This window comes from Ceratotherium simum, chromosome 10 (genome assembly GCF_057802395.1).
Source record: "Ceratotherium simum simum isolate JZ-2026a chromosome 10, ASM5780239v1, whole genome shotgun sequence".
NCBI lineage: Eukaryota > Metazoa > Chordata > Mammalia > Perissodactyla > Rhinocerotidae > Ceratotherium > Ceratotherium simum.
The window spans coordinates 56,210,327-56,234,327 of record NC_141909.1 but is presented as its reverse complement, the minus strand read 5'-3'; the positions used below and the strand labels follow the sequence as shown (position 1 = coordinate 56,234,327).

General features: G+C 45.0%; 1 protein-coding gene across 2 annotated transcripts; it reads right to left on the bottom strand.

Moving 5' to 3' along the window:
- Window positions 1-237: 237 nt before the first annotated feature.
- Window positions 238-22,598, bottom strand: SERP2 (stress associated endoplasmic reticulum protein family member 2). 2 transcript variants are annotated; one of them, XR_015553357.1, is made up of 5 exons: window positions 22,389-22,598; window positions 21,833-21,950; window positions 16,439-16,511; window positions 6,470-6,658; window positions 238-644 (listed from the first exon to the last, which is right to left on the bottom strand). XR_015553357.1 is itself a non-coding variant. In XM_087435764.1 (4 exons), exons 2-4 carry the CDS (start codon window positions 21,914-21,916, stop codon window positions 604-606), a joined length of 198 nt encoding a protein of 65 aa, XP_087291890.1. In that variant the 5' UTR covers window positions 21,917-21,950; window positions 22,389-22,598; the 3' UTR covers window positions 238-603. The 2 variants fall into 2 exon arrangements, 1 of the variants encoding a protein (XP_087291890.1); XM_087435764.1 differs by lacking the exon at window positions 6,470-6,658.
- Window positions 22,599-24,001: the final 1,403 nt, after the last annotated feature.

The window sequence follows — 24,001 nt, the reverse complement described above, 5'->3', positions numbered from 1 at the left end:
GTGGAAAACCCAAGATCATTAGAGCCGCCCAGCGCTTCATTTCAGGCAAAGACCTCCAGGGTTGGCCAGGGCCCTGCCGGGTAAATCTAGCTCTGGTTCCCCAGCCACAGATTCCCTGACCCTTTCCCAATTACATAATCAAGTTCCCCCACCCGCCCCCAACCCCCTGGAGCTATTCTGACATTCTTTTCACTTCAGTTTTCTCACTGTAACCCACACATGGCATAAGGTTGAACAAAGACATTTATTTGTAAAACCAATTCCCAGTGGAGGAGAGACTGTATCCATAGAAAGTAAACCAGTGATAACTCAGGGCCATGTGCAGACATTAGTGAAACGGAGGGAGAAACCCAGACACCCGGGAGCTCCCGATTCTGCCAACAGAAAAGCAAAATGTCCTTTCCGCTTGAGAACACGGATGTACCAAGATGTCCTGTGAGAGGCAATTTGGTCTGACATCCACGATGGAGTGATCAGGGAACAATCGAGGGAGCCTTTTTTCTATTCTGTGTGGCTGGTTTGCTTCCCACAGATACCCGGCTAAGAGCTTAAGTGGTCCTCTAGCCTCCGGCGGGAGGGGGCAGTGGCAAATCCCCGGGCCTCTCACATGCCCATCCTTATGCTCTGAATGATCTGAAAGATAGCTGCAAGAGGAAAACACAACAGCTCAGATACCAGACAGCACACAGCTGGAAACCCAACCCTGCTTCTGCTGACCCCTGGGCCCTTGACATGTTAGCACACAGCTGATTAGATATTTCCTAACAAGGAGTTAAGTTAACAAGAGGTCAGTGAACTTCTTGAAAGAGGCAGCCTTGCTCTGTCTGCTGATGGATGCCTCAGGGATTTATGGATAATTCCTGCTAATTCCACCAGGAATTAAGGCCAGAAATCCCTCAGGGGCTGAGAGATTTGGCCCCCATTCCCAGAACTGGTCTGCTGCTGCTGGGGAGAGGGGTACAGGCTTCTGTGCAGGCACTGCACTCATTTAACAGGTCAGTGAAGCCGCCTTTTCAAAATGGCCGTGACCTGGAAAACAAGCAGCCCCTGAGCTGGGAAGGCAGGCCAGGTGCTGGGAGCAGAAGCATGATGCGGGGCCCTTGGCTGCCGATAACCCTTCGTGCAAGCGCATCTTCTGGCTGCCTGTAACGTTCTGCAATGTGGCTGTCTCTCATCAAGAGCACGACTGATTTATTCAAGGCTCAGTCTTCACTAAGTGGACCTCCTTCCTGATACGCGGAGTGGGTGGGTAGCCTGTAAGCCCACAGAGAATTTCTGGGACCCCCCCCCACTTATTTTGGTAAAAGCTGGTTAGATGGTTCCCAGCCTGGTTCTATCTATTGGGTTTAAAGGGACCAGGAGAGGAAGGTCTCAACTTCTTTTTCACATCCTCCCCATCGGGCAATATTGGTCAATCTTGATGCAGATGATGGTAATGATGATAATAGCAACTACCATGTATGGAATGATTTTTTTTGAGGGGAAGCTGGGTATCACCTCATTTAATCATGTGTAAAAACAGAATAAACACTGAGCTCTCAGGGGGGCTTACCTCTTCTCTCCTTCATAAAGTCATCCTGGAATATACCCAGGAATGCAGCTTCCTAAGTGACCACAGTAAATCAGGCTACTCAGAACCCTCGGGAAACAAGTTGTTTGACATTTCGTCATCTCACGTTAGTGAGTACATGCTCTGTGCCAGGCACTGTGCTTCCGGGGTACAAAGATAAAGAACACAGGGGGCCTGAGGAATCTTTCTCGGACAGGTAGATTTGAAGGGTAGATAAAGCACTAATGCATTTTTTGTTTTATTTTGTTTTTTCTAAAATAACACTGCACACATCACAACTTTCCTAAATTGGATATACACCAAACATGATGTAATGTTAACTTTTCATGAATGTTCAGTGTGACCAGAATGAAAATCAGTAATTGATAAGACTCTGCTCTAACATTTTCATGGAGGCTGCTGCACTGTTCGATCTGACACCAAAATAGTTCTGGTCGGCTGTACTTCTGGGCTCTCATTTCTGCTTCTTATCATTTATTTTCTTAATTATTCTTATCTCTGGTCACATCTCTGGTGTCTACACCAATCTGCAGTGGGCTCTCTTCCATTATGCTGCTGCAGACTAAGCTGGAAACAAAGTCTATTAGAATTATGGCTAAAATGAGAGTAAACCAGTTCTGTGTGAACGTCGGAGGGACCCCTCTCTAGAAAGAGCAAAGGAGTTAATCCAACAACCGGTGATATTTAATTCTGGTTGCACTCAGAGGTTTTCTTGGCTTATTCTGGGCTTTTGGGTGGGTCTTGACAGGAGAAGTTGCTAGATGGATGTGATAGTACCTTACCAAAACGTATAAGCTTGCAGAAATAGCTGATGTTTCTGTCCTGCCCTCCCAAGGCTGGTGAGGAATAAAAATTAAACAAACATTCTGTATTCTGGCCCAACAGGAGTGCTGAGAAGCAGCTGTATGTTCAACAACATTAGGAAAAAGATATTTACATCCAGCACGCTTCAGGCTTTGTTCATGGGATCAGGGAAATATCCCTAATCTTGACATACAACCTTACTTTAGAGTTCAGTGTTAGGATGAGATGGAATTGAGTTTGCATCATAGTTCACTGAATAGCTGTGCGATTGGGCAAATAACCTCTTTGAGCCTGTTTCCTCTTCTACACAATGAAGACCACAGTACTTGCAGTGTTGTTAGATACGATACGACATACATGAAGTCTCTTCACACAACGGGGATTGAAGGCATGGGAGCTATTGCCATTATTACTATTATTACAGCAAAGACGGCGGCTTCTCCTGGATGAGTGTGAAGACAAGACGGCAAGTATACCTGCCACTCCCTAGAGCAGTGAACTTTGGGAATTTACTAAACAGCTCTGAGCTCTGATTTCTCTATTTCTAAAACTGTAGATAATATGTACCTCAAAGGATTGCAAGGAACAAATATGATGACATCAGTAAAAGATCTGCCCATAATAGATGCTCAAAAATGTTATTTCTCCATTTTATCCTTAGACAAGAAATCATTATCAGCAGAATGTAGGTCAGCGAACAGGAAACAGTCTGCGCCTTAGACCATCACACCCATTAAGTTAATGCATGACTTCAAAAGTGCTAGGTAATGATAAAACCACTCAATTCCTTTTAAGGAACTGCTGCAAATTTTTCTAAAGAATCTTGGACAAAATTTGCTTGTCTCAGAGTAGCAACACTTATATGAAAACAATTTACCTATTTCTGAGTCTGCTGTAAAAACTAACTAAATATCATTCCTGACCCTGATTGAATCCATGAATTAACATGTAAAAATCTGAAGGTCCTTAACATGTTTACAGGTGACCCTTTAAAATTGAACCCTTTTGGAGAAATTACTTTGAAGAAAGTCTTTTAAGTTTACCATCTGCCTCCACATCTAAGATAATGGAGAGATGGTTGTATTTAATATTCCTTTTTCAGTCATAGCAATGTCTTTAAGAAGCCTTCAACATCCTATACCAATTATATTAATTGTAAGTCTGTGTGCCTGCCAATAATGACCTGCAGAGTAGCTCTGGCTTCCAAATGCGACTTTCCGAGGCGGCGAACAGGAAGAGAGCCAACAGTGGGTTCAAAGTGGGAAAGGAAGTGGGGAGTCTAGACCCTGACAAGTTAATAACTTAACAGTGGGTGAACAAAGCTGAGAAAACAGCTGAGCGGCTGCAGGAAGGGGCTGTGGGCAGGCGAGACAGCAAGGAGGAGAGATGCCAAGAAAGGGAGGGAAGGCAGGCATTCCAGGTCAGGGGATCTGGCCTTGGGCTGTCACAGAGGTTCAGAAAAATCCAGGCTAGAGCAGGAACTACAGAATCCACGAGCTCCTGCACTTTCCCATCTGCGATTAGGATCCTGGATGGCCACATCTCTCTTTATTCATCCCTTTTCAATGAAATCCTTAGGCTCTAACAGGCAAGAACCACTCACAAAAATAAACAAACCAGAACAATCCTGCTGACTCCACATCTCATCAACAGGTGCCCTCTCCTCCTCTTGACAATCATTTCCAAAAAGCTGCCTAGACTCACTTTCTCCATTTCCTTACCCTCCATTCCCACCTCAATCCACCTCATTCTGGCTTCTGCTTTCTTCTCTCCATTAAAATATCTCTTACTAAAGCTACAAATGACTTTCCTTGTCACTTAATCCAACAGGCGTTCTTCAGCCACCTTTTGTCTTATTCCTCTACTCGCCATCGCTAAGCACTCCCTCCTTGAAACTCTCTCTTCCCTTGGCCTCTGTGACACTACATTCTCCTAGTTTCTAGTTTTCCTCCTTCTCTTTGACTCTTTACACTAAACGTGTTGTATGGGGGTCATCCTAACTCCACCTGACCAACAAGAATGTTGAAGTTCCTCAATGAGGATTCTGACTTTCTTCTCATCATTACATTCTTTCTCCCTGAGCAATCTCATTCTGGCCCACAATTTCAGTTGCCACTTAGCTTTTGATGATTCACCAACATGTATTGCCAGCCCTGATATCTCCTTAGAACTCTAGACCCATACCTTCTACCATATAATTGAAATTCACACTCATGTGGCTCAAAGGCACCTCAAACTCAACAAGATCTTCTCATGATCTCTTCCCACTGCCAAACTTGGTATCACTATCCTCCAATGTGACATGTAAATCAAAAATGCCAGAGTCATCCTGGACACCTCCAATTGATGACCAAGACTTGTGGACTTTACCTAAGAATCTTGTGATTATTTACTTTTCTTTCCATCTCCCCAGAAACCACCCTAGTCCAAGTTACCATAATCTTTCCCCTGACCCCTGTAATGACCTCCAACTGGTCTACTCTTGCTCCTCTTCAATCCTTTCTCCACAGTGTAGCTAGAATTATTCTTTAAATAAAAACATATAATATCATGTCACTCCTATGTTTAAAAAGCACATCAAAAACTTCCTGTTGCCCAAAACTTGGTGAGGCCACCATGACCTGCATATCCCAGCCCCTGTCCACCTCTCCAGACTCATCTTGTATCACTCTCCTCTTGTGGGGTACTCCCTCATGTTTTCAAAAGCTGTCTGCTCTTACTACAGGGCTTTTACACATGCCATTCTTTCTGTCTGAAATACTTCCCCCACCCTACCCTATTGCCTAGTTTTCCTTCATAATTCAAAAGTTATTTCTTCAGAGAGGCCTTCTTTGATCATCTGAAGCAAGAGTTCTCAAACTTGAGTGTGTATCACAGTCTCCTGAGGTCGTTTGAAAACATAGATGCTGGACCCCACCCCAGAGTTTCTAATCCTGTGGGTCTGGGGTGGGAAATGAGAATGTGTTTGTTTCTAACTAGTTGACAGGTGACACTGAGGCTGCTGGTCCGAGGACCACACTTTGAGAACCACTTATCCAGAGTATAACAGCCCTTTGAATTATATGCTTTCATAGCCCTACGTGCCTCTCCTTCAGACACTTTCATGGCTGAAATTTTACATGTTTTAGCATGATTACTTGATTACAGTCTTGCTTCCCCACTGGACTGTAAGCTCCAGGAGAGCAGGGCCCTTGGAAGATTTTGCTCTACCCCTGGGCCTAGCTCAGCAATGGGCACATAGTAGGTCCTCAGTAAATATTTATTGAAGGAATGAAAGGTAAATAATTGTGAAGAGGAGGGAGAAAATATATTTTAAAAACCTCAATTGATTACTTTGCAAACCAAAAGAGTCAGCATCAAACGGCTAACTTTAGATTCAAATGTCACAAGAGCTCAGTCCTTGGAGGAAAAGCAAAGTCCTTAAGGCCTGGGACTGTGTCATCCCAACCCACTATTACCTGGGGACTGACCTACCCCAGCTAATTGGGAGTGCCAGAAGGACACAGGGATGTCAGAAGTGGATCCCCTAGGAAAATCCTAGAAAGCTGGAACCCTGCCAGATGATAGGGGGCTTCAGAAAGCTACTCTTATTGAAAATAGTTGATGATAAGTGAGATCAAGGGAGTTGCTGAGAAGAGAGATTAAGACAGGCCAGAGGAATATACTTTAGGAGGATAAAACAGCTCTAGAAATCACACAACTTTATTTTTCATTAAAAAAAAAATGAAAAAGCTTGTAAAAATAGTGTGGGCCCCGTGAGAGATGAGTAGAAATGTTAGGAGATAAGACATTGCAAAGGTGCGTCATTAAGCTCTCTAAAAGAACCAGCACAAGGAAAGTTAAGGGCAAGACACCATTTTCTGGTAGTGTTTCTCATAGCTTCTCCAGAGATGGAGAACAGGAAGAAGAGAGAGATGCCAGGGGCAGGTGAGGGCAGAAAGGCACCATCAAAAGAAGGGATATTATTAGCAAAGAATGTGATGCTCTGTCTCCACATTAAAATGGCAGGCAGCAGAATCACTCTTCTGAGATGGAGATCATACACCAAGGGGCACAGGGCAGAGGGTAGCACATAATAAGCAAGGCTGCAGTCACCTTGAGGGAGCCAATGGCTGATGAGACATCTTCTCCACATTGTCCATCTCAGATCCTGAGGTAGGAGTTCCAGAGCAGTTCCTCAAACATCCCATTTGCCAGTCTCGGGGGGTGTGACTCCCTCTAGGTGTCACAATTTCCAGATAGTTCTGGTGGTCTCCAGGAAAGGCCAGTGTCTATGTGGTCAACCTGCAAACATGGTGAATTCAAATCTGTCCTGGAGCAAGTGTCCAGAAAAGAGTAAGTAGATCTGGTGCCCAGTGGCCCAGTCAAAAAGCAGCCCGTGGCTGGGTCACGGCTTTATCCATCTGGGAGCAGATCCAGGATGGCTGCATAGCTGGAACCTCTGGACAATGCACTTTTTCTAGCAGGGAAAGTAGGTGATGTTTTAACAGGAGTTCTTTTCAATATGTAGTCATATACTAAAGTCCTCAAGTTGGTGGAAACCTTCTGCTCCACAGTACTTTTGGGGAAATGGTAAGAGAGAAGGATTCAGGGTAATAGAAAGCAGACAGGCTTGGAGTTTAGGCCTAGGTACTTGCTCTCACACACTTTAGCTATGGGATGCTGGCTGACTTCCTCTATGAGCCTCAGTTTCGTGATCTGAACAAATGAGTAGCTTCTTTGTAGGGACGGTGTGACTAGAAGAGAAAATGGATGTGTTGGGCCTGGCATTAAAATAAGTACTCAAGAAATGGTAGTCAAAATAGTTGTATGAACAGATCCTGCTCACCCCCATCCGCTAGTTTACAAAGCGTTCTTTCTAGAAATAGAGAAGAGGCTACAGCTGCCCCTGCAGAGGTGACACCGTTGACCTCTGGCTGACAAACTCTGGCCTTGACCTGTCTAGGTGGGAGCTGGGGCTCACATAAATTCCTTAGTATCTCAGAGCTATGCTCCTCTACTCCATTCAAACACCCACTCCAACCTCAGTTGTCCCATTCTTTGGAATGGAGTTTTCTCACCATTACAAAGCAAAGTCACCAGAAAGGTCAAAATGTTATTGGAAGCATTCAGCATCTTGGTCAGAACCTTGCCAGGGAGGCTGAAAGGTGGGGAGACAGTGTGACTAAGGGCCACCAATATAATGACAATAACAACAAACATTTATAAAACCATTACCGTGACTCCACTAAACATTTGACATGCATTGTCTCATTTAATCCTCGGCATTAATTTTCATGAGGACCCTAGGAGTTAGGAACACATACTATCCCTTTTAAGAATGGGACAACTGAGGTTGGAGTGGGTGTAAGTAACTTGGACAAGGCCACGCGGCTAGTAGGTGGCAGAGCCGGGTTTCAAACCCAGGGAGGCTGGCCCTGGAGTTGGCACACATGTGACTTAGTCCTTTCCCTCTTCCACACCATCCTTAACAAAAACAGCCAGTCCTAGGGAGGGTAGGAGTGTTGGCCCTTCCAGAAATGGGGAGACCTGAAACATGAGGCTGGGAGAAGGCGAGGAGTTCAGGCCCAGCCAAGAACATCTCAGGGAATCACTTCTTCATATCTGTTCTGAATAGGCTGTCCTGAAAAACGGACCTGTCCGTGACACGTTCTCTCTCTCTCCCTACTCCCTGCCCCAGCCCCTGCAGGCAGAGTTCCTGGAGGATACAGGAGAAGAGTACAGTCTGTTAACTGATAGACAAAAGGGATGTCCCTGCCCAGAAACAGAACAGCTACTCACAACTGATGGTGCCAAATAAACCTAGCGGGCTTTTTGCTAAAAGGCATTAACTCCGTAATAACAGAGGCCAGCTCTCAGCCAGACACAATTTCCTATCTGATGGACAAAGAGAGTCCAGACGTGTATTCCTTTCTGGAGATGAAAAAATCAGAATATCCAGCAATACAAGAGGTACCCTCTATACACACACACACATACACACACATGCACACAAACACACACACATACACACAAACACATATACACAAACACACGCATACACACACGCACAGAGCCCACTTCAACCAGAACAGCCACTCTTTCATTTGTTTCCCTTTAAGATTTGAACAAAGAGTTCTGCTGCTTTAAAAAAAAGACTAAAAACAACTAGTCTAGATGTCTTGTTGTTAAAATACACTTATTTTTTTCTGATTATAAAAGTAATATATGCTCACTGAAAAAATTGGAAAATACAGAAAATGATGAAGACAATAACAGTCACTAGTTAATCCTATTACCCTAGAGGTTTCCCTTTGATGGGGGATATAAACTAATCAGTTTCAGGAATACCCAGGCTTCAGTAACCATGAAAATCCTCATAATCTCTAATTAGGAAATGAATATCAGGCTTGGCCAGGGAGAGAGATGTCAAATTGAAATTAGGAATCCATGAGGGAGAAACAATCCGAGGGAGGGAGCTGGGGCATGGCTGGTATGCAGAGTTTCCCTCTGGGAATCAAAGGATGATGGGAATTAAATGGTGACTCCATTAATTCCAGTTGAAACCTCCATGAGGGGTAAGGATGGAGAAGGATACAACCATGTTGCAAAGAGTGCTTTACTCAGATTGCTGCTTCCTGTCAACGTACAGTATCACACCAGGGCTCAGAAAAGGTAAATAATGCTACGGGATCACAAGAAACATGTATATGCTGACTAAAGAACCAAATTGTCTGAACAGCTAACATGTTAAGGAAAAGACCTAATTTCACTGAGTCCGGGAGGCATTCTAGTCAAAGAGGAAAGTTGAAAATGCTGAAGACAGTTGTTCTGTGAACACTGCGGCACTAACATTATAAAAAGGTCAGGCCAGGGATAGCAACGATGAGCATGTGACCCTGCTGTCAATACCACGTTTATGACAGACATCACTAATCAACTGTAGCAGGCTTTCGCACAGAGCTTTGGTGTGGCCTCGGAATCCTTCTCCATAAGGCTCTTAAAAGAGCTGAGGACAAAAGGCGGAGAAAAAACCAGGGGCGAGGGCTCTGGGCGCAAACAGCGGAGAGCAGCTTCTTTAGGGGTCTGAGGAAGTGCATAGAGACCGCAAGTGTCTCGTGAAGATAGCAGTTGGCATATCTGTGTGACAGCATCTTTGCTGTCTCAGACAGACGTTCCGGGTCACGCTTATCTCTGAGTCTCAAGATTAAAAACCAGCACTCTTCAGAAGCTATCCAACAGTTCTCCAAAGAGGCAGGCTTTGAAACTGGGGACCGAGAGAGCCAGGAGAAGCTGCTTATCTGGAAAGAGGTCCCACTGCTTGCAGAAATGGAAGATAATGTTTTTATCAAAAGGAGAGAGAAAAAACGGCCAAGTCTCTAAGGGAGGTGCTTACATCCTTTGGACTTCAATGAGGATCTGGGGTCCCAGGAGATCAAGTACAGGCAAATGCAACCAGTTAGAAAGGCTGAAGCAAAACATAGTTCCAGGCCAAGACTTGAACAAGAGAAGTTCCTGGCCTGTTGGAATAAACATCTGAGGGGACCTATAACAGGTGTTTGACTGAGAAACAGGTGTTAGATTTCCAACAGAATGTATACAATATTAATAACAATAAAACTGGTTACAAATTAAACAAAACAAAGCACGATCTGGCCCCGAGATGTCCTATCTGGATAACATCGTGTCTCAAAGAACACACTGTTCCCAAAGATTTTGTATCTCACATAGAAAACTTTTATAGCAAAACAGTGGTGTACTCAGGTTGCTTTAAGGAAATGAAACTTACATTTTATTTCTGATATTCAACGTAAAGTATAAACCCCTATTCACCGATTTCAGTCTGCATGTGGGTGCTTCCTTTCTCGTGCGTGGGGAGATCTGAAAGATTTTGATGCTTTACCATGGGAAAATAGTCTCACACACCCAGAGTGTTATCACCTAAATTGCTCACACTTATCCTTGGTGTGAAGAGGCAGGGCCTACCGCTTCCTGAAAGATCAAGGCCAACGTGAGTGGCTGAGCCTGCCAATTAAAGGCGCAGCCTGGCTGGATGAAAGGGGAATGGCAGCTTAAGAACCCCAATGGCACTCCAGTCCCATCTACGGTGCCACTATTCTCCACGGGGGCTACAGGGAGAGAGGGGTGGTGACTGGATCTGCAGGTTTCAAGTTTGCTGTGGGCTGTACTCACATCCCTGGAACCATTCAATGCCAGGACAACCTTTGGAGGGGCTCCTATTATCCCTGTTTGATCGATAAGGAAATCAATACAGAGTAAATAACTTGTCCAAGGTTATTCAGCCGGTAAATAGTGAATCCAGGCTTTGAACCCACATTTGGCAGATTCCGAAACTATCCTCTCTTCTAAGGCCTCTTATCCTGTTAGTGCCAATTGGTCAGGTTTCAAAGAAGTTTCTTGCCTAAGAGACCTTTTGCAATCATGGAAAGTGGGAATTTGCTTACTCTGAAGGGAGGTATATTCAGATAACCTCCTCCAGCTGCCTCCCCACAGGGTCAGGTATTAGCGGTTACAACCATGTACCAGGGCTGGACTTGGATCTGGGGGACCTCAGCGCAGCCCCAGGAGGTCTGGAGCTCTTATCTGATTGCCCAGCGAGGGGGTGGGCATTCCCTGGGTGCGTGCTTGTGCCAGGGATCTCTTGAGGCCTGTGCTCTGTAACCTCACTCCTGGCCCCGTTCCTCTTCCTTCCTTTCTTTATCTTGCTCTTATCAGCACCACAGGCACGAAAGGCATGTGTGGAGAATGAGGAAGGCCACTGGAAGGAAGCTGGGAAGCAAGGGGTAGAGAGTTTGCTGTGACACGTCACTCTCCATAATAAAGGGTCCTATAACCTCTCAGAGGTTTGTTAACTTGCCACATAAAATGGAGGAAGGGTGACCAAATAAGTGAGCATATACCTAAATGTCAACATTTTACCAGCCTTAATTCTTTCTCAGAGCATAGCTAGGAAAACAGATAAAATGTGCATTCCTTATCACTTGCCTGACCTGAATATTTATTTACCTCGGTCCACTGACACTACTTCTAAAAGCAGCACTTCAGCCAACCAGTCATCAGTTGGAACAGTGGGTGTATAGAGTAAGGAAATGAAAGTGGGTGAGTCTTTCAAGAGAATCAGATCAATGATCAACATCTTCATTAACATGAGAAGAGTTCACATTTTTCTTGTCTGCATAAAAATATACCAAATATGAATAACCAACAACAGGAACTCAGAGAGGGCAAATGACCTTGCAGGTATCATGGGGACTGGTGAAACGGGACTTGCGCCTGGCTTATGAGTACATGTTGTTCAGAGAAAAGAGACCCAATAGAGAGGGACAGGTGTCTGAGGAGGTGTGGAAATCCTGCCAGAAGCTCCAGTGCATTTTGTGTGAGCATAACAAACAAGAGCAGGCATGAGGGTGCTGCTGTGCATACTACAAACAGACAGTCGGACAGGAGATGTGGAGGGTCTTTCTACTTTTGGATTACAAAACTGGAACAGAGGCGAGAGAAAGGACAGTGATAAGGGGCTTCGGCCACCCTGGCACCCAGAGGCTCACTACGAAAAGCACAGGAACTGATAATGGAATGGCCAGACTTGAGGAAATCGCATTGTCTTAAATGTAGAGGAAAGATAGGTAGGAGCCTATGGCCTGCGACCCTAAAAAGGGAGAAACTCAAGAAGGATCATAGGCTCTGCAAGACGAACTGAATCGTGACTAATCCCAGAGAAGTGGCAATGGGGACAGATCTAAAGGAGCTATTGTGTTTCTCACGGCATGTTTGGTTTAGAAAAGGACACGTACAAAGACAGAAGGAAGGGCACAGTACCAAGGACAAACTGAGAAGAGTGACATATTTCTGTGAGAATAGTACCCGACTTGAGCTGAAGCTTGCAAAAAAAAAAAAAATGCTAAAGCTGGCAAAAAAAAAAGGGTGGTGATGGTGGATTATTTTTAGTTCTGATTAAAAAAGGGATGACGCCCATTGCTTAGGGATCACGGAAGCACATTAACAGAGGAGAGAGAAAGTAAGAGGACCCAACTCCCGTGTTATGTCTAGCCTCTCCACAAAAGCAAAATGGTCTGAACCAGCAGGATTTAAAGAAGCATCAATACAAGGTCACTGGACACAAAAGCAGGGGGCTGCGGCATGCCAATTCATGGTGTGTCCTCTTGGCCACTTCAAGTCCAAAACTCCAGGCCCTGCAGGCTCCCATCCCAGGCCCCCAGATAAACCCACAGACAGGATAACAGAGCCAATGTACTTGATCTCCGACATAACTGATGGAGATTGGGAAGGTTCCAAAAGATTGTTGTCAGCAAATGTCCCAATTTACCTAAGGGGGAATGAGACAGTGCCTACCATAAAGACCAATAAGCCTGGCAAAATTTTAATTAAAATGTCATTTAGAGAAGGTTTTTAAGTCCTTTGAAGAGGATGGATATTGAGAACTAGCACAGCTTTGAGAAAAACAAGCCACACTGAATAACTCTATTGGCTTTTTCCCTCCCATATGCTACCTCAGGGCACAGACTGGGGAGGGCTCTAGTTACTGTGTATCTTGAAGCCAAAAAAGAAAAAAATACCAGCTCTGTATCTATTTAGTCCTTGAAAACACGGGCTGCATGGTGACCTCACAGGTCCCTGTGACTAGGCTTTGGCCATTCTTGAGCCTAGCATACTATCTCAAACCTCCACACCTTTGTCACGTAGTGTTTCCTCATGTGGAATAACCTCCCCTTTGTCTGGCTGTTTGTCCTTCAAAACTCAGCTCCAATGGCACCTCCTCTGGGAAACTTTCTCTTCTGTCCAGTGTGATTTAGAAGTCCCTGCTATAGTCTGATTGTTTGTGTTCTCCCAAACTCATAGGTTGGAATCCTAATGCTCAGTGTGATGGTGGGAGAAGGTGGGGCCTTTTTGGATTAGGTCATGAGGGTGGAGGCCTCATGAATAGAATTAGTAGTCTTATAAAAGAGACCTCATAGAGCTCCCTATCCCCTTCTGCCACATAAGGATACAAGCAGAAGTCTGTGACCAGGAAGAGGGCCCTCACCTGACCATGCTGGCACCCTAATCTGATTTCCAACATCTAGAACTGTGAGCAATAAATTTCTGATGTTTATAAACCACCCAGCCTGTGGTATTTTGTTATAGCAGCCTGAACGGACTAAGACAGTCCCTTATCTGTGCTCGCCAAGTACTCTGGGCCCTCTGCTGTCATATCATTCTTTCCTTGGGCTACAACTGACAGCTTCTTTATCTGCCTCCCCCAGTGCCTGCAGGGTCCTGAAGGGATTTGTATTTCCAGAGCCCAGCAAAGTGCCAGGCACACAGGGGACCCTCAAGACACGATGATTACTTGCTTGCATGAGTTTTGCTGACAAGTTCAAGGTCAACCTGAAGACAGTTGTGTCTAATTGTGTTTTGTGGGCTTCTCTAAGTCTAGACTTTTATCAGTGACTTGGAGAAATAATATACTTTCAGAGACTATAAAGCTGGGAAAGAAAGATAATTAGATAAAAGGCTCGAGGTTCAAGATCTAACAATCTACAGGCTGTCCATAAAGCCTGGAAATGGAGATAACTTTTTTATATAGATTGATTTTTCTGGGGCATGCTAAAGGCAGAGGTTTTTTTGTTTTGTTTTGTTTTTGGGTGAAAATCAGAGACAGATCACAGATCATCTGAGGTATTGCATCACAGATGAATATGCAGGCAGTGATGGAAATGCTGCAATTAATACACCATATTCATTGCAATTTTGTACAGTGCTCTGAACTATGCATTGCTAATGAAGGACAATATGTTGAATATATCATGTAATCTCACTGACCATATTGTACATTTAAAATGTAATATCAGTAAGCCATTTATTATGTATGTTCTTCTATGTTTCTAGACTTTATGGCTACTCTGTAGAAAGACAACTGACAACCAACAATAAAATTTTAATAGAATAATTCATGAAGCTTTATATTAGGTCTCAAAAAAGTTGACTGGATATCTACCGTATGGGGAATATCTGGCTTTGTTCATCCATCCATCTATCCAACCATACTGAGTACTCACTATGTGCTTAATACTCTGCTAGGATCTACAAATTTAGTGGAAAATAAACACTGCCTTCCCTGAGCGTATATCCTAGTAGAGGGAAATGTATAATAAGTAAACAAACTAAATATATATTTCAAATGTTGATGAGGGCCATGAATTAAAAAAACAATGTATGATGGGGATAGGGGACAACTTTGGATAGGGAGATATGTAGATGCATCTCTGAAGCTTGCAGGAAGTTGATGTGAAGAAGACCTTGGTGGGGCTTGGCTGGCCATTAGTTGGATGTGAGTCTAGGATGTGCTGTGACTGTTAAAAAGAAACTGCGAGCCTGGGTCATATTAATAGAAGCAGAGTGATGAGATCAAGGGCAGTGACAATCCTACTGCCTCTGTAGCAGTCGCATCACTTCTAGACCAACTTCTGTGGTTGCAAATGCTATACTTGAAGAGAGTCATGAAGTGTATCCAGAAGAGGGGTCTAGAAACCACATCTTATGAGGCCAGGTTGAGAGAACTAGGGAAGTTTAGTTTGCAGAAGGAACCACTAGTCAGTCATCTTTGAAATACCTGAAGATTCAAGATGTTCAGAAGAGAATGAGTCCATGCTGTGTGATTTTAGGAGTCCACTCCTGAACTATTGAGAAGATAGCACAGTGTAGTTCAAAAGAGGGGAGACGTTTCTAATAGAATTAGAACTGTACAGAAAGGGCATAGGCATTCTGAAGACGTGAGCACTCCACCCTCAGCAGTATTCCAGCAGAGGTTGGGTAAACTCTGTTAAAGATGAGGGATGCCCATATTGGGCAAAAGATCCCCTTCGAGGGGCCGGCCCCGTGGCTTAGTGGTTAAGTGCGTGCGCTCCGCTGCTGGCGGCCCGGGTTCGGATCCCGGGTGTGCACCGAGGCACCACTCCTCCAGCCATGCTGAGGCCGCGTCCCACATACAGCAACTAGAAGGATGTGCAGCTATGACAGACAACTATGTACTGGGGCTTTGGGGGAAAAATAAATAAATAAAATCTTAAAAAAAAAAAAAAAGATCCCCTTCGAGGACATATCTTTGGGAATGGGATACAGTTTTGTTTCTTTGAGTGGAAGATCTTCTCATCTTGGAACGCCAAATCATCTTTAAAATATTTGAGCCTCAAGCAACAATAATGCCAAGTCCTTCAGGTCCTTCCTTCCTCCTAAGAGCTTTTGTTTCCTTGGGAGAATGATCTCTTCAAGATCAGAGGTACTGATCTATCTTTAGTCATGGGTGTCTCCTGCCATTGGGGCAGAATGATAGCTTCCTGGGAGGCCTAGATCTTTGCAGGCAGATGTAAACTCCTTGCCTTCCCTGCCCTCAGTGAGGTGATAGAGGATGGGAGGCTCTGAAGGTCTGCCTTGTTGTTAGAAGTGACCTGCATTCTCTAGTATTTCAGAGACCCAACCCATGGGGACCAGGAATTAGGTCAAGGTTCCCAACAACAGAATTCAACTAGAAACAATTTTTTGCTCAAGTTTCCCCTGTGTATGTATGTGTTTGCATGTGAGTGTATCTCTGAACTTGCCACCTTCCAGTATCAGGTGACTGCACCTTGAGGCTCAGGTCAAAGCTCCAGTTCTATCTAGGAGCTCAGTGGAGCTTCTTCTTAAGGCATAAGGCCTCTCCCTCTCTCTGGAATGTGGATTTATCTCAGCCAGACAGGTGCTCTACTTTCTGTTCTAAATGCCCTTTTTAGGCCATGTCTTCACAGAAAGGTTTAACTGAACTCTAAAGTGTCTACAGCCAATTTAATTGCTCAGTGTAATCATTTCATGATTAAGATTTTATAGTGTATCAATTCTGTCTCTACTCATATATTTGGTCTGCTGGGATAGAAACTAAATCAAAACCCATTAAGATTAAGGCTTCAGGCAGTGATTATCTTGATCCCCAACCCATATATTTTTTTGTCTATTTACCTTGTGAATAAAATATGTGTTTTTGAAGGACAGAGGAGAACAGGGGAGATAAGGTCAGCGAAAAACCCATACCTGAGCCACAGACAACAAAAACAAACAGTGCCAACAGCCATGGTCCCACAGGATATTTCTCTTCTTGCGGCCTCTAAAAGGGAATGAGAGAAAGTAAAATTAGGTTTGTTCATTCTAGAAACATTTATTGAGTACTACATTCATGGTACTAGGGGCTGGGGATACCACTGTGAACGAGACAGACCCAGTCTCAATGCCAGTGGGCAGATATAGATGAATAAAGTCAATTGTAAAAGATCAAGATAGGCTTGGGAAAATTCATTAATAACCTTATTTGTACTCCTGTAACTCGATGAACTTAGTGGTCTTAAATATTCTGGGGACAGATGGGGTATAAATACATAAACCAATACAGTGATTTGGGAGCCAAAAAGGATATTACCAATAATTGTTTCCCTTAGTTGAAAGCACACTGTATGCCAGGCACTATACGAGGCCGTCTACACCCACTCTTTCCAGGACTCACAACTCCATGCAAGGCAAGTATTATTATCTCCATTTTGTAGTTGAGAAGCTGAGGCTCAAAGTTTGTTAACTTGAGCAAGAGCTGGGATTCAAATTTAGGTCTGCCCCATGACAGAGCCTGGGTGTTTTCCACTAACAGATTCATCTTTAATTTCTGCATCTGTGAATTCCAAGTAGGGTCACAGAGCATAGCTGTTTTCCCAAAACCTTCTACATGCCAAAAAAAATTGGGAAGTTGGTGCAGTGGAAATCCTTGGAACAGCAAAAGCACCACTGCAACTGAGAATGGATGTGAGGGAAGCAGCATTTTGTAATAAAGCTCCTAAACCTTACTGAAGCTTACGCTTTGGAGAAATCTCTGCATTGCCTGGCCAGCAGAAAGGGACTGTTGTACCCACAGAAATCTAGCCCTGCACACCTCCTGCTCTTCTCAAACCAAAAGCACAGACATAATGAGAATGGCCCTCTGCAACCCCTCTACGTCTATTCACAGGTAGGGCTTGGTCCTTAAAATCAAATAATCAATGGAAAAACACTATTTTCTGAGAGGCATTGGAAAAAGCAGTGAAATTCTCAAATAAAAAGGGAGAAGGTGGAATGAAAAAAGCAAAGAACTCATTACATATTTCCTCCTTAGCATGAGCCAAAAATAGGCTATAGCCAATATAAGTTAAAGAGCTCATTTTATTATAGACAAGGCAACAATTCTTTGGTTCTCAGCTTACATTCTTAGAGCGTCTTCTCTCTTCCACCTCAACTGGGCTCACTTGTCCCTTACATCGTGATGTACTTTTTCTTGATAGCATTTATCACAGTTTGTATCTCTACGTTTATTCTTGTGATAATGTGTTTAATGTCTGTCTCTCCACTCAACTGGAGGCCCCCCAAGGGCAGGTACTGTTTCTCTCGCACGCATCAATGTGTAGCAATGTCTGACACAGAACTTAGACATAGTAGATACTCAATAAATGTTCATCAAAGAAAGAATAAGCAGACAAGCTTCATTAAATATGATTTCTTAGGTCAGGTAGAGTAAAGACAGGGTCTAGGAAGGATATTTTTTTTTTATTAGTACTTTCTAAATGGTAATGGGGTTATCCTTGCATTCCTCTTACTCTTTAATCCACACTCCTCTTAGAGAAATGTGGATTAGTGTCAGTGGCAGGTAGACTCTGACCAAGGAGTGGAACCATTCACTTCTCCATCCTTGACAAGCTTCTATCCACCACGACTCTTGCCTGATGGCAGATCGCACTGTAAGGGAACAGATGGTTCTCTTGACCAGACAAGAACAAAATCAGTCTTAAATCATTGTGTAACTTTAACCAGCATTTTCACTGTGTTATTCTTTGGCACTTAAGACCAGGTCAACGTCAGATCAAGTAAATAATAGAGATATTAAATAAAGTTACCTGCACAGAGCGTGACATTTAGCCCTCCCCACTCTCTTTGACCAACTTCCTAACAGTTTGTCACAGTTGACCAGAAACCAAATCTGTTGCTGTCATCCCACTAATGCTATATAAAAAATTCATTTCGTTCTATCTCCAGCAAAGCCAACAAATGAATTCAGGAGCCTGTAAATGAGTTATTGGTCTAATGCAGATACCAAAGGGAGTCCTTTAGTTTTCCTTTGCAGAAAAACACACATTATCAGCATGCAAGCTTGGAGCATATAACACAAAAACCTTTTTGATGACATTAAATATTGTGACTCAATATTATTTGGGGACTTTGAGAGCTCAAGAACACCGGACTGATCATAATACCAATATATCCACTTTGGCGAGCTTTGAGTTACTCTTTTTTTGGAAGCTGTGCCCAGCACAATCCCATTGGGACAATTCACCCAAGCCTGAATCTATCGCTGGGAAAGGTAAGAAAAGCAGGAGAATCCTGCAGTGACGTGGTTCATTTCAGACAGGAGTCGGCCACGTTCTGAGGCTCCAAAATGTCAGGAGATGGCTTTCTCTGTAATAAGACACTAGTGGAGTAACTCAGAACTCTGAAATGTAAATTCCCCCTTCATTCTGGAGAAGTTACTACTATATAATCACGATATGACTATTCTATTTCTCTGTTTCTTGGATTTACCTGCATTCTGGGAGAATAATATTGTTTCACTCCAGAGCTATTAGCTTATAATGAAATACCAAAGCATCTGCATACAATTAAAGGAGTTTATTTCTAAATGATTAGTCTGAATTTTCAGTTAGAATCTGTTCATCTGTCCCCATTTATTGAATTTCATCCTGAACAAGTTATTCCTTGCAAGTTACTTCTTTCAAAGTATAATCACGTTTGACCTGTAATTAGGAAAATGAGATTTAGGATTTAAAGTGTCTCTTTTTGAAAGAGAATTTCATTTTTCTTTTGGGAAGCTGATCTATTTACAACACAGTTAACCAAAAAGCCTTTCTAACCAAGGGAAAATAAACATACATCATGGCTTGGTTTGGAAACTTTCATTACAAATTTAGTGGGACCACTTAAAAACCCTCATAGGCGCCAGGCACCCTTGAAGGGCCCACTCCGTGGTATATCAGAACCTATTAAAATTCACTCACATTGTACATTAAACACAATTTGAATGTAGCTCTAAAAGTTGAGTCAAACTGCAGGTGATTATGTTTTCTAGATATTTAAACAGATTTTTCTCCAATTTTTCCTTTTTTTTCCTTATTTTTGAGCCAACAATTTTTGTTTCAGGTCCCAAACATTTTCTATTGGTCTTGAAAAGCTAGAGGTGGCAGACACAGAGTTTACCAAGCCTAAATCATAAAACAGCTCTGCAAATTATTTCCTGCTTTGTTGTTACTTCCACAGTCAGATAAGCTGGCAACTGAATTCTCATTCCTTAGTTCATTAAAAAGAACTGCACAGGGGCTGGCCGGTTAAAGTTCTGCGTGCTCCGCTTCTGTGGCCTGGGGTTTGAGGGTTCGGATCCCTGGCGCAGACCTACTCCATTCATCAGCCATGCTGTGGTGGTGTCCCACATACAAAATAGAGGAAGACTGGTACAGATGTTAGCTCAGAGCTAATCTTCCTCAAGCAAAAAAAAAAAAAAAAAAGAGGAAGATTGGCAACAGATGTTAGCTCAGGATATATCTTCCTCAGCAAAAAAAAAAAAAAAAAGAACTGTACAACTAGTGATTTTCAGTACCTCAACTAGTCTGTATGATATCCTGGGAAGAACTGATCTTCTAGGAATATAGAACCCTGAATGCTTTATTTTTTACTTTTTTTTTTTTTAATTTTTTTTGTGAGGAAAATCAGCCCTGAGCTAACATCCATGCCAATCCTCCTCCTTTTTTTGCTGAGGAAGACCAGCTCTGAGCTAACATCTATTGCCAATTCTCTTCCTTTTTTTTTTTTCCCTCAAAGCCCCAGTAGATAGTTGTGTGTCATTGTTACACATCCTTCCAGTTGCTGTATGTGGGACACGGCCTCAGCATGGCCGAGGAAGCAGTGCGTGGGTGCGTGCCCAGGATCCAAACCCAGGCCGCCACTAGCGGAGCACACGCACTTAACCGCTAAGCCACGGGGCCAGCCCCCCTGAATGCTTTAACATCAATTAAAAATTGTTTTTTCAATGTTAACTTGGACAGTAAAGGTTTTTTTCCTGAATAAAAATAAACAGAGAAAACATAGATCTATGAGAAAAATAGTTCCAATTCAATGGCACATTGGCATTTTGCTGCCCAATCACAACTAAATGATCTAACTCCCAAATGAGAGAATTTCAAGCAGAACATAAACTTGGAGCTGTGTATCAAGCTCTGAGTTGAGTTTGATCCTAAGGTTTCTCTGCCATAGTCCTGCTTGGTTTTGTAAGAATTCTGGTGTAATGACTGCAGATCCAGCTTTTTGCTCAGTTAATCAAACCAGCATCATTTCTTTGGCTAAAAGGAATTGCCTCATCAAGTCTGCAAGCTTTTCCAGCCAAACCCCGAGCTTCAGCTGGACTTCACTTAAGTGTCTGGGATAATAGATTCCAGGCGCCTTTGCTCACAGACTTGGAGACCAGCACTACCCAACAACTCATCCGAGCCATGCCTCTGAATGTCCAAAATCACAGGCCTGGCATTTTCTGTTCAAGATAATTTGATTTGCTAAAAGAAACCCCTGTGCATTAAGGCACAGATTTTACTTAAAAGTCATTATAAAGCTTTAATCTACAGTGTGAGGGGCACAGAATGCCTGGCAATAAACTAGTCTCTAAAGCTCTGGATCATACCATCAGGATGAGCGTGAATTCACAGGGTGAACAAGAGGAATGTTGCATTTAAACTTTAGTCCACTGGTGAGAGACCTCACTGGAGAAGAGGCAGGTAGCAAGATGGAGGGAAATACGGGTCTCAATCTCATTCTGCACTTCCAACTTATACAGGGAGACCATCACAAAGAGGCTGGAAAGAAAACCTTATCAGGGTGCGTGTTTGTTGCTGATGGAGAACAGGAAGTGAAGCATGGGAGGGGGAGACGATAAATGGTCTCTACCCTTTTCATTCATTCCTTCATTCATTCATTCAACAAACTTTCTAGCATCTAGTAGGTTCCGGGCCTCGTGTCAAGCAGTTGGCTTAACTGTTCCCTTAAGGATGTGACTTTCCGTGTCTCCCAGAAACAAAGACTCAATTCTCTCCCGGGGAGGCTTTTGCGCGCCTCCGTGGCAGCCCCAGCAGCCCTTCCCAGAGGGGCCACGACCAACCAGGGCCCTCTGGGCCTACGAGAGCGCCGAGGAGTCGACGCCGCCCTGAGCCTGCTCTCTGCGCCCACCCTGCGGGACCCGCAGGAGGGCCGGCGGGGCGCGGAGGAGCGGGGAGGCAGGGCCCTGCGCCCGCCGCCCGCCCGGCCCCGCCCCGGCCCGCCCCGCCCCGGCCCGGCCGGCCCTGCCCCGCGCGGCCAGCGGCGCCGCCCCCGCCTTACCAGGGTTTTGGCTACGTTCCCCCTCTGGGTGATGTTTTTGCTGTGCTTCTCGTTAGCCATCCGGATCCGCTGTTTGGCCACCATGGCTTGGGCGCTAGGAAATGCTCTCGACTCCCACCTGCAAGGATCCCTCCGCGTTAGCCCCCGACAGGGCCGAGCGCGTCCCGCCCGCCCCGGGCGCTGCAGGTGGCAAAGCGCAGCCCCCGAGCCCCGCGCACCCCGCTCCCCAACCCCCAACGAGCCGGCTCCAGAGAGAGGCCAGAGCCCGGACGGAAGTAATCTTTCATCTCAGGAAACCCTCTCCTACTTCCTCGCCATCCTTCCGGTCCCCCCAGCTACCTAACCAGCGCAGCCCCGAGGCAGGCGCTGCCGCGCGTCCTCCCCGCACCGGGCGGCCGGAGCGAAGCGCACCGAGCCGCTCGGGCCCAGGGCCCCTGCGGGGTCAGGATCCAGCGGCCGAACGCGGCAGAGCCCAGGGTTCCAGCGGCCGCGGGCCTTGTGCGCGCATAGGGGGCGGAGGCCCAGCCAATCCGGGGTTCCTCAGCCGGGGACCCACCAAGGCCCAGGGAAGGGATTGGGGCGGCCGCGCTTCAAGCCAGGCCGCACGGTCTCCCCTGCACCGCTGCCCCCTGGCCGAGGGCTGGACTGGAGGCGGCCGCCGGGAGGGTCCTCAAAAGACAAGTAGAACAAGGACCAGACTGGGCCCGCGCTGCTGGAGGATGGTCCACAGGAACCTCCCCGTCAGGGGTCTGGGGAAGGTCCCTGCTCGAGGGAAGCACGCTGCAGGACCTCACTCAAGCGCTGCAGAAAGGGCCGATCTCCCTGGGGATGGGGATGAGGGGGTGTGGGGATGGAGTTGGGAAAGGCCTTGTTGCCTTGGTAGTGTGGGGGTTGTCTGGAAGTCGGGCCAGCGACACATCTGAGTGAGAAATAGAGGGAAGTCTTAGGCCTGCCGCCCAGGTGGATTTGGTGGTCACTGCCCAAAACTGGATAGTTAACCAGCTTTGGCTCCTTACCAGCCTGGGGCAGCTTGGGCCTCCTGCAGCCACCCTTGTCCCCAGGGGTCTGAATTGGGAGCTTCCCTGCAGCAGAGGGATAAGAACTGAAGAGTTTAGGTGACTCACAGACACTGGTGTTAGGGCCTACAGATAGCCTAGTCCGGGACAGGGGGAAAAGGGGTTTCAGTCCCTCACTCTTCCCTGTGCTGAATGGATTGGAGTCATCTCTTAGAAACTCAGAGGGGTTGAATAGAGAAAGAGGGGAAACTTCAGCCTGGAAGATTTGGGGCACTGGGAGGTGGTGAAGAAGAGGAGCTGTGTGTTACATCAGCCTTGCCTAATGTACTCCAGTCCTTCCCTTGCAGGCATCTGCGGCTGGGTTTCTATGGGGTTTTGTGGGGGTAAAATTCCCCTATGTCAGTGGGAAGTTAGGGAGAGCTCCTTCTCTCTTTTGGAGGCCCTTTACTAAGCTCTTCCTCACCCCCTTCCCCATTTCTTGTCATTCGAGCTTTAATATAGACTGTTTTGGGGGCTGCTTTTGGTAATCCAGAAGAAGACAGAATCCACCTGGCACCATTAGTAAAGTCTGGTCATTCTTTTTTTCTGCTGTAAAGGTCAGTTCAGTTTCCAAACTAGTTTCCATTGGCTTCTTAACCATTACCACCAACATCACCACCATTCTTACAGGGCTGCAAACCAAGCAGGCCCAACTCTAGTCCCATATTTTTAATGACGATTGACAGTTTTTGGTGCGGAGGGAAGGGGACCATCCCTACCTCAGAGACACTTGCTGAGCCTGGCTGTGGTGTGTGGCCCAGAACGAGCCTCTCCCTGACTCACCTCTCTCAGATCTTGTCCAGATGCCTGGGGAGGAGGCAGGAGGTAGGTCCTCGCCTAAGTTGAGTACAGACCTGGCTATGAGGAACATTAAAGAAAAGATACAGTCAGAGATGGTTTTCCCTCTGGGTCTGTAAGCAGAAAAGTGTTCTTAACACTTCCCGCAGGCTCAGGTGAGCTGTCTTGTTTGGGAAAAAATTATTTCGTGACCCCTGTCTCCTGCTTGATACTGGCCAATTTTACTCCTTTTTCCTGCTATGCTTCACTTGTACAACATTTTAAATTAGTTTGTTTTAATTATAAATAGGCTGTATACTCACAGTAAACATTCAAA